Here is a 10,805-nt window from a genome sequence, read left to right as displayed (position 1 = left end):
TGCTGCAGTACTGTGCTGTGCTGTGCTATGCTGTGCTACGCGGTAGTGCACCTACGTGGACAGGTGGTGCCTTAGCCGTAACCACATTACAGGCACCAAGCCAACGTAAACATGCAGAAACACGCCCTTGTATAAAATATCAGCACGACTTCGTGCTGATGTAATTTCTATTCTTATCAAATAGGAGGAGCAAGGAGTAGAGCAACACCGTGCCTCGTGTAATATGGGTCGCTTCTAGGATAGATATAGAATAGAAATCCTACGACTGACATGGCTACGCAGTGACGTCTGTCATGTAACAGCCCTGTCATTGTATAGAACATGTAAAATAGTTTGGGGTCCAATAGGGTCACCGGCCCTCCGTTCACCATCATGATCATGACCATCATAATAAAAAGAACTAAAAAACCGCGTCCTGGGGTGATGAAATTTAGATTGGTCGGGTGAGGCTTGAAAGCATCTCCGCCAGCACCCCTGGATCGAAGGACGCGACTTGGCGGTCTATGACAACATCGAGTGGCATCGGGTCCAGGGATAGAGACGGCCAAGTGCGTGGATTCCAGTCCTGCGGCGGTGCTGAGAATGCTGCGTGGCTCCGTTGGGTATGAAGAAAGGACGCGTTCTGTTGCACATGGCATATACACCCTTTCATTATTTGTTCTCCTTGGCCTCGGGTTGGCGACAGGCGCTTGTGCGACATCTGAGCATTTCACAAGGTGCTATGCTATTAGTGCGACAACCCAACCGGATAGGTGGAAACAAAACGTTGGAGGACCGAGTCGATGGAATCAAAGAATGTTCAACAATCCCAAACTTTGTGTGTCCGTTAATTGCCGGGTCGGTGTATGTGGCGCTCAAGTTCCCAACATTGTGCCACGACGACGGATAATTTTGGCGCCTCTTGACTGATGAACCTTGGCTTGAATGAGCGGGTTACGTACGCTTCAGCCAGCTGGATTCCCTTTGTCCTGAGTCTTGTGATTTTGCCGGGTCTCAGTAGCAACCAGCAAATGGAAGGATTGGCGTGGCTTTTAGGTGCTCGGTGCGTCCATTGGAGTCTCAGGGAGATCGCCTGGTAGAAGTAAAACCAGGCGGCGTTGAACAACCGCGGGAGGTGGCGTTTTCGGGAGGTTTTCAGCACGGCGCTAGACCCGGGCCCGATGGGCGCAGGGGACTGCCGGCGGTTTTGGTCGCCAAGGAACCTTGTGGTCCGAACGAAAGTGCAGGTTTAGTACAGTCGTTTTGAAAGAAACAACAATGCTGATGGCTTTCAGAATCCCGGAATACTCAGAGGAAGTGCGCAGAAGACGATCCAAGATCTAGCCAAGTGCCTGTGAATGCCACGCCACATGCATTCAAACCGGGTGCGTGGCAATGGCCGTGGTTTAAGGGAGTACAGGGAATTTCAGTTAGGTCATGGTTTAGTTCTATCATGACGGTGCAAGATTGATATCAGAACATGAGTCTTCTTGCCAAGCTCTTCTAAACTAATAAAACAGGGAATTAGCTATCCATTGATGCCCCCAGACTTCCCAATTTTTAGGGATGCTGGTGGAAAACACGTCTCGGCCATTGATGAACATGCAATAAGGAATTTATGAGAATGCTATGCCTTGGGCGAGTTCGTCCGACAAGCCGCAAACGAGCGGCAACAACTTACTGGATCCTTCAGTCTGAACAGAAGGCATGATGCATGATCGATGGGATTTGGATGCTTGGGATGGCAGACGGCTCAAGCCGCACGATCAAGCGTAGACCCTGGACGCATTCTGTCTGTGGATAATCCGAGCTTGATTACCTACTACAAGTAGAATTGTCGGCGTCTCAATTAGAGGAAGGAATTTGTGGTGCAGGTTCAAGGCTCGAATAAAGGTACTTGACACACAGTGCGCATATGACCCGCAGCGGTGAACCCCGTTTGGTATGATGATAGGTACGTACATCAGGCCTCAGCGGTGGAACCCATTTCAGGGTGAGGACTGGCCAAACACCAGGATTACAAACGATCAAAGACATATGGGAAAAGCAGGGCAAAAAAAAAAAAAAAAAAAGAGAAAAAAGGGTAAATAAAAAGAGGACAGGGCATGACTTGGAGAAGATTGGGAAAAGGGGGGCATGGGGTGAAATCTATTGGGCCTGGAAGGAGCCGGCTGAGACGTGGATACCATAGTGGTATGTTACTCACTAGCCTGGCCGCTAAGAGCTCCAAAAAAAGCACTGCTCGAATAATATGGAGCTCATCGAACGCTACCCGTACCCGCCCAGGGCACCCATTACGCGAGGAGGATGACCTACATAGCGGCCTACCTTATATCCCACCGGTACGTATATTTCACACTTCGTGCTATGTCGGCATTGGAGCGAGTATCATACATTTTGCATACGGACAAGCACGCGAGGATTAAAATAAATGCAATGCCATGTACTCGCAGCACAGCCTCGCCACATCCCAGTCTGCCGCTCTACCAGCCAACAACTTCACCAGTCAGGCGAACACACCAACCTGGTGGTGGCGGCGTCCTGACTCCGCATGAGCATCTGTTGGCAACGATTGGAGGAGCGCCCATACGGCAAGGAGTAATAAAAACAAAAACAACAACAAAAGCACCAGTCCAATAATATGAGGAGCAACCCAGAGAAAGCAGACCATTGTCTATCCAGCTGCAGAACCCAGCCACCTCTCTGTGACGCCTGTAATACAGAACCAAGTAATGCAGTCGGGATCGGAAACTTTACTGTCACGATCAAAAGGCTATGCAATATGGCTCGACATAAGGTGCTCACTCAATTGACTGTGTGGTGGTATGTGTTGTACCATAGGGAATGCATGATGGCTCCTATTCCCAGCGCACCGCAGGCCTCGTTCCTTTTCTCAAAAAGACACGAAGGTTAGCTTCTGTTCTAAGGAAGGATGAACATATATAGTAAGCACACAGACAAGATCGACTTGCCGCTGCATGCACACGGTCATCGTCTGAGCCTACCTTACATTCCATCGTTCTTCCGATATCCATGCAATCTTCACATTATTCGGAATCTTGGCTGACTCTGTCGTCAGCGAAAAGCGAGTCTAAATATTGCCCATTAAATGGACTTGCGCCCATGACCCAGACGATTGAAGAAATTAAGAGACGGCAGAGAATGAGTTTGATCATTGTGCAGCAGCATGTTGTCAAGCCACCACCGATATCCAGCCGAGCTATCCTGCTCGCTGTTCCCGGACTTGCATTGCAGGTACCACCTCTCTAAACAGTGAGTAGCAAGATGCAGTGAGAGCTAGGGCAAGCATCTCAGGTCTTTAACTCTGTTGGCATCCTATGCATGTCTCGCCGCTCGATCTGATGGGTGGGCCGACTTTTTGCCCCTCTCCCCCTCCGGGGGCTTCAAGCTCGTATTTGCTCCAAGAAAAGGACCGCCCATGACCGGATCTACAGTGTTCCCGGTCAACTTACCGTGTTAGCGGACACCATGGCGAATGTGTGACTGACAACTGTGGACTCGTGGAGAAGTTCGGTTCTTGGGTGCATTGCTTGGGTTTTTGATGGGAGGGGCGTTCAGGTCTCGGGGGTTTGGTCTAATATTTTGGGCGCTGCTCTCAAATTTGAGAATCTAGTTTAGATCCGTACGCATGTTGCATTTCCCCCTCGCCTGTTATCGTATTGTGGCAAATCTTCCTCGTCTGTCATGCATGCACCTGCCTTGCTTTCGCATCGCACCTTTGGAGCGGTACTTAGAGAAAATATTGAGGAAGAGGGTGAGGAATTATGGACAGTCTGAAGCAGATGAACGACAATGCGCCGAAGGAGTTATATTACCACCAGCCTTAGCCATACCTCCTGGGTTTGAAAGAATGGCTTTTGTGATAGAACAATAGTCAGAATGCCATCGAGAAGAACGTTACCAGCCGCATAGTCCATCTGATTATCTCACATTTCCAAGCCGTCATCTCGCCCACAATTGATGAAGGCTGGGTTGTTGTTGGATGTGTCACTGAGCCACCGGGCTGAAGCCAAATGGGTGCATCAAGTAAGATAATCAGGCACAGTGCGACAACATTACAGTTGATGGATGGACCATCAAGTGCCAGGTACCTTGAGTCGGGCTAAGTTTTGGGACCGAACTTGGCAGCAACGTCGCCAGGGTCTCCTTTCTCTGTTGCAAAAAATTAGCCCGGGGTCTCTGGACCGAGACTATGCGCTTCTGGCACATCCCGCCCGCCAGACATCAGGGGTTTGGACAAGGAAGGCAAGGAAATCGAAGGGTAAGAAAAAAAAAGAACCCCACCCCCAGGCACGCGCGCTGTCTTTGGATACACACTGGAAGCTCTGTGGTTGGCTGATGGGGTGGTGATCTCTCAATTGGGGCCTCTCAAGTGCAGTGGAATACGACATAGGAGTACCCTCAGCAAGGCGCATGGGGTAGTTACATTGTAGTGTGCCTGTTTTCCTGCGGCACTCCCCTGGATGAGGTGGTAGACTACCACTGCTGTCCTTGACACTAGACCTAGGCCGCAGCTATTCGCTCACCCGACTCCTATTACCCATCATTACGAGACCCACGCTCGTGGGTTTCCTAACCTTTTCCCGCCTTACCTCACCTTGCCTGGCTCCTCCATTACCTTCCATTAGCCGTGCCTGTGCCTCCGCCTGCGCCTTACAGCACCTTGGCCAGTAAAGTTCCTAAACGCTCGTTTTTTTTTTGCCCGAGACACACAGAGAAGAGAGAGGCCATTCCCTGTCTTCGCTCTTCTACTGTTGCTCTGTTACTCCCCCCCCTTTTGCTTCCCACCTTCCCATCACTCACCTTCAGTTGAAGCGTTCGACTGAACTTTCAATATCACTCCTGTTGCTTCTTCGCTCGACAGCCGCCTCACTCGCTTAGGTGGTCTGCTTCTTATTACGTCGGTAATCTGTTGTTTCTCCCTTTTTCTCGTTCCTCGCTCAACATCTTCGTGTGCCTCCCGAAAGGGTAAAAAAAAGAGAGAGAGAGAGGGAGATCACATTGCTCCTGGAAAAATCGTGCAGAACATACGCCTGTTTCTGTTCAACTATCATACATTTCTAATATCCTTCTCACTAATTCACTCGCTTTCCACCCATTCCCACTTTCATCGGCTCGTCTTCGTTATAGACAGTTGACATTCGCTCTCGAGTCCTCGACTTCTTGTTTACCTAGTCGCCAATAACTCAAACAACAACAGACGATTTCGAATAGTGCCCAAACCTCCGACAGGCGCCGTCCACGCCGGACATCACGATTCAAACCCAATCGCTATGGCGAGCGGTCGAATGTCCATGTACTCGGTGGCATCTGAGGGCCTCGGAGCCTCCCGCGCTGGCCAGCAGTCTGCCCCCGTTTCCACCACGACTCTCCTCAATGCTATTCACAACATTTATTTGTCGTCCCAGCCCTACAAGTTGGATGCTGGTACGAGCCTCGTCGTCAACACGTGGCTCACTGCTGCCCAAACTGGACCTGACGGAAGGACTGGAGGTACTATAGATCCCGCCCTTGGCGCAAGAGCGTGGGAACACGCTCGCCGACGTGCTGAGGATGGCTGTATTGTCCTTGGGTGAGAGATACCTTTCCACTTGGTCTGATTACCCTTCATCGCTAATAAGTTTCAGTTCTCTTCATACATCGACCCCGTCTCTCCTCACACCATTCCTCTCATCCCTCCCCCTATCGATCCCTTCATCTGTTTTCAAGGCACTGGACGCCATCCAGCCGTTTTTGAGGTGCTCTACCCCATACAACCCGTCTACCTTCCGCCAGTCTGCTCTCGGCGTGACTTTGACTCTCAACTTGGCCGGTAGCCTCAATGGAGCCTCAGTTGCCTTGTCTCAAGGCGGAATCGACACCGCCAAGGGCCTCTTGAGCATCCCTCCTGAGGCTGGGTATCGCGCCTTCGACGTCTTTTACTATCTTCTCACATCCGCATCTACACCTGCTGAAAGAGAGTTCTTGGGTCTCAAGGCGGCTTCCAATTACGCTCTGCTGGCGAGATCTGGTACCTATGATCCGCCATCTTATCTCCCCACAGCCGATGATGCCGCCGCTGCCGACGACTTCCGTTCCGCTCTAAAGGATATTGGCATCAAGGGCTCCGCTCACCGCAACCTGATTTCTACGCTCGCAGGCTTGCTAAAGCTAGGAGACACACTTGATTACGGCGTGGATGAGGAGGTCTTTGAAGAGATTTGCGAGGATGTCAGTGGCTTACTGGGGATGGACCCGGAGACTCTCGCCAGACAATGCACAACTGAAGACCGATCAACGTTTGTTGGTGGTCTGTACGAGGCTTTGGTTGACTGGGTTATTTCCAAGGCCAATGAAGCGATCTCTGCTCAGATGGCACGCATCAAAGACGGTGCTGAGTCCATTGATGGCCACGGTATCCATACGCCAACCTCTGGCGACGGTGGAGATACCGTTTGCATTACCGTCTTGGACGTTCCTGACCCGAACCTGGGCAAGGCTTTGTCCATGAGGGGCGTCTTCGATGACACCTTGGGCATCAACGCCGAGATGATTGCTGATGGTGTTGATGTTGCTCCTGCCGGTAGTGCCGTAGTGCGTGAAATGCAAACCGCCCTCAGCGAGGTTGGTCCTGAGCTCGGTATCATGACTGGTGCTGTTGGGAAAGACCGCCAACACGAGTTAGAGAAGCGAGAGGAGGTTCTTGAGAAGATTGGCCATTCTGCTGATGAAGACGCTTTCCTCAAGAAGCTTATCTTCCCTGTTACCGGACAAGGTGTTAACTTGGGACGTGCTGGCCGTATTGATCTATCATCTGTACTGAGCTCTAGCCGTGTGTGGTATCACCTAGCCATTCACCCCACGGATGATTCTCCGGCTAACTTAGCGGGTCTTCCCTCCGTGACCTCGGCCTGGTCGGCGGGAACCGTTTCTCGTCAGCTCCGGGCTTGGCGGTTACCGGAATGGTCTAACAGACGCAACAAGAACCTCGACTTCACTGCAGACTTCGATATCGATGAGTTTGTGCAAAGATACGCCACCCTTGGTTGCAAGGATGGCCGTGAAGGCATTGAGACTTGGATTCTTGAACGCGGCTGGACTAATGGTGAAGTTGTAGTCGGCAAGGAACGTGTCTGGGTACGTGAGAGTGCCTGGTGGGAGGCTGAGAGCATGCTCGATATGAAGCCTCTAGACAACAATCTCCCTGGCATGGGCCATGTCATGGTTGCCAATAATCTCGAGTCCGGCTACTCAGCGAACGGTAGTGGTTACTTTCCGCCACCCATGCTGGACACTACTCCCAATGGTAGCCGTGATCAACTCATTGCTCACCAACGAAACCACAGCCAGGGCAATCTGTCGCATGCAACACTTAATCAGTACAATGCCACACGCGCCCCATCCATTGCTCCATCAGGGATGCGCAATGTGCAGACTGGAGATTACGGCCTGGGTACGAAAGGCGATACCTACAAGGGCCAGGTTTTCTACAGCAACGAGGGCGAGTTTGTCGGACAGATGGACCCTGAACTGGCCGACGGCAAGCAGATTGAGACTAAGCCATTGACAAAGGATCGACGTATCTGGGTTGCAATTGTTTGGTTCTGGACCTTCTGGATCCCCTCCCCACTCCTGCGATTTGTTGGACGCATGAAACGACCTGACGTTCGCATGGCTTGGCGTGAGAAACTCGTTCTTGTCTGGTTTATCGTTCTCCTCAACGCTGCCATCGTTTTTTGGATCATGTTCTTCGGCAGGCTTCTTTGTCCCAATAATGACAAGGCCTGGAACACTAACGAAGTTGGATACCATACAGGCGAAAACGACTTTTATGTCAGTGTCCGCGGTCGTGTCTACGACCTGTCGAAGTTTTATAAGAGACAACACTCTGACACCTCCATCGAAACCACGAAAGACAACATGCTGCCTTTTGCCGGCATGAATCTGGACCTCTATTTCCCTCCTCCTCTGGAACTCGTTTGCCCTGGTCTTGGCATTGCGGAAACCACCTCCCTGTTGACGAACAACACTGCCGAGTACCCAAATGGTATTCACATTTCTGGTATCAACACGCCTGATCGCACTAGTGCTCTAGGCGACAAGAACTGGTACAGAACGAAATTTCTTCCTGCTATGAAGGAATTTTACAAGGGCGACCTCGTATGGGATAAGAGTAAAGTCTCTAGTGAAGGCAGTAATGATAATCACATGTGGGTTATCTACGACGGCGCTGTCTACGACTTAACCGATTACTTCTACACCCAGAAGAGGATGAAGAACGTTGATATGTACAACTTCCTCCACGAAAAGGTCACTAACGTCGTCTCCAACAACCCCGGTGACGATGTCACTGAACTGTGGAACGACGTTATCAAGGTTGCGTCAACCAACAAGACGGAAAGCGTAGCTGTGGGTAACAGCATGAACTGCATCAAGAACCTGTTCTACGTTGGCATTCCTGACTTCCGCAAGTCTGCAAGATGCCAGGTCAATAACTACATCATGTTGGCTATGACTATTATCATTTGCGCGGTCATTCTCATCAAGTTCTTGTCCGCCCTTCAATTCGGCTCAAAGAGACGACCCGCACCGCAGGACAAGTTTGTCATCTGCCAGGTTCCTGCTTATACCGAAGGCGAAGATTCCTTAAGGAAAGCCCTGGATTCTCTTACGGCACTGCAATATGACAACAAGAGAAAGCTTATTTGTGTCATTTGCGACGGTATCATTGTCGGTGCTGGCAACGACCGTCCTACCCCTAAGATTGTCCTGGATATTCTTGGCGTGGACCCGAAGGTTGACCCTCCGGCGCTTCCTTTCAAATCTGTGGGTACTGGTAGCGAACAACTGAACTACGGCAAGGTCTACTCAGGTCTTTACGAGTTCGAGGGTAATGTTGTTCCCTACCTGGTCGTCGTAAAGGTCGGAAAGGAGTCTGAGCAGACCAAGTCGAAGCCTGGCAACAGAGGCAAGCGTGACTCTCAAATTCTTCTGATGAGCTTCCTCAACCGTGTTCACCACCGAGCCCCCATGAGTCCCCTGGAATTGGAAATGTTCCATCAAATCAATAACATTATCGGCGTGGATCCTGAGCTGTACGAGTACCTCATGATGGTTGACGCTGATACTTGTGTCTCGGAGGATTCTCTTAATCGACTTGTCTCGGCTTGCGCAAACGATGCTAAGATTGCCGGTATTTGCGGCGAAACAGGTCTGCAGAATGATGACAGGACTTGGTGGACTATGATCCAGGTTTACGAATACTTCATTTCTCACAATTTGGCTAAGGCCTTCGAATCTCTTTTCGGAAGTGTTACGTGCTTGCCCGGTTGGTAAGTGGATATCCCCTCTTGACTTGTGTGATGAAAATGTAAGCCTGCTGACACAGCAATAGTTTTACGATGTATCGTCTGCGAACTGTCGACAAGGGCAAGCCGCTCATTATATCCGACGACGTCATCCGGGATTACAGTGTTTGCGATGTTGATACGCTTCACAAGAAGAACTTGTTGTCTCTTGGTGAAGATCGTTATCTGACGACACTGATGACGAAGTATTTCCCGTCTATGAAGTACAAGTTTATTCCTGATGCCTACTGTCAAACAGCTGCTCCTGAGTCGTGGAGCGTTCTATTGTCCCAACGTCGTCGCTGGATCAACTCAACTATTCACAACTTGTTTGAGCTGATGAAACTGAAAGAAATGTGCGGTTTCTGCTGCTTCAGCATGCGATTTGTCGTATTCATCGATCTTTTTGGAACCGTCATCCTTCCGGCAACAACAATTTATCTCGGATATCTCATCTACATGGTGGCCACCAAGACCGGCCCATTCCCTCTCATTTCCATCTGTATGATTGCTGGTGTATATGGTCTCCAGGCCCTTATCTTCATTCTGAAGAGACAGTGGCAGCACATTGGATGGATGATCATTTACATTCTCGCATTCCCCATCTACTCTTTCGCCCTCCCCATCTACTCATTCTGGAACCAGGACAACTTCTCATGGGGTAACACGCGTATTGTTATTGGAGAGAAGGGTAACAAGCAGGTCGTCGCTGTGGACGATGAGGGTTTTGATCCCAGGAGCATTCCTCTCCAACGATGGGACGATTATGCCATGGCCAACAATCTCCCTGGACGCCGCGGCGGTTTTATGGAGAAGCACGATATGGGCTACGACGATCAGTACGAGATGGACGAGATCAGGTCTGTCTACTCGTCTGTTCGCCAGGGCTCTGTCCTTACCGGCATGAACCGCAACAACACATACATGCCACCTCAATCCCCTGCCCCCTTTGGAGGACACATGGCTCGCACTTCTGGTGCAACAAGCCCGTATCACAACGACCAGACTATGGCCAACAGGCAATCCATGGCCTCTTTGGGCACTCATGACATTCACCGCATGCAGACCCCTTATCAAGACTTCCCTAGTAGTCGCCCGAGCGTCTCTAACCTGAGAGGCCAAGCCAGCCTTTCGCCAGGCCTCGGTGGCAACCGCTCGCAGTCAGCGCTTGGTCTGAACCGACCACATGCGGCTCAATCCACTTCGTCATTCGATTTCCAGCGTGGCAATATGCAGGGTCCTGATGACGGCATGATCATCGAGGCTATTCAGGGTGTCCTGAGAGAGGTTGACCTCGACACGGTGACGAAGAAGCAGGTGCGCGCTCTGGTCGAGCAGAGGTTGCAGACTGGACTTGTCGGTGAGAGGAGAACATTTATGGACAGGCAGATCGACAACGAGCTGGCCAACATGTAAGATGCGTTCGTGAGTCGTATATAAGAGCTGTTTATCTGTCGTATAATGAGGACATTGCTGGAG

The 10,805-nt window shown here is 50.7% G+C and overlaps 1 protein-coding gene across 1 annotated transcript; it reads left to right on the top strand.

Annotated features, from left to right (window-relative positions):
* Positions 1–5,273: 5,273 nt before the first annotated feature.
* Positions 5,274–10,742, top strand: CTRU02_212043 (chitin synthase; the record flags this gene model as incomplete). The annotated part of the gene is made up of 3 exons (XM_036725128.1): positions 5,274–5,572; positions 5,628–9,311; positions 9,374–10,742. The coding sequence occupies 3 exons, from the start codon at positions 5,274–5,276 to the stop codon at positions 10,740–10,742; spliced, it is 5,352 nt and encodes a 1,783-aa protein (XP_036583293.1).
* Positions 10,743–10,805: the final 63 nt, after the last annotated feature.

The sequence above is a fragment of the Colletotrichum truncatum genome, assembly GCF_014235925.2.
Source record: "Colletotrichum truncatum strain CMES1059 chromosome Unknown Contig_0008, whole genome shotgun sequence".
Classification (NCBI taxonomy): Eukaryota; Fungi; Ascomycota; class Sordariomycetes; order Glomerellales; family Glomerellaceae; genus Colletotrichum; species Colletotrichum truncatum.
This window is presented reverse-complemented; position numbering and strand designations above follow the sequence as displayed.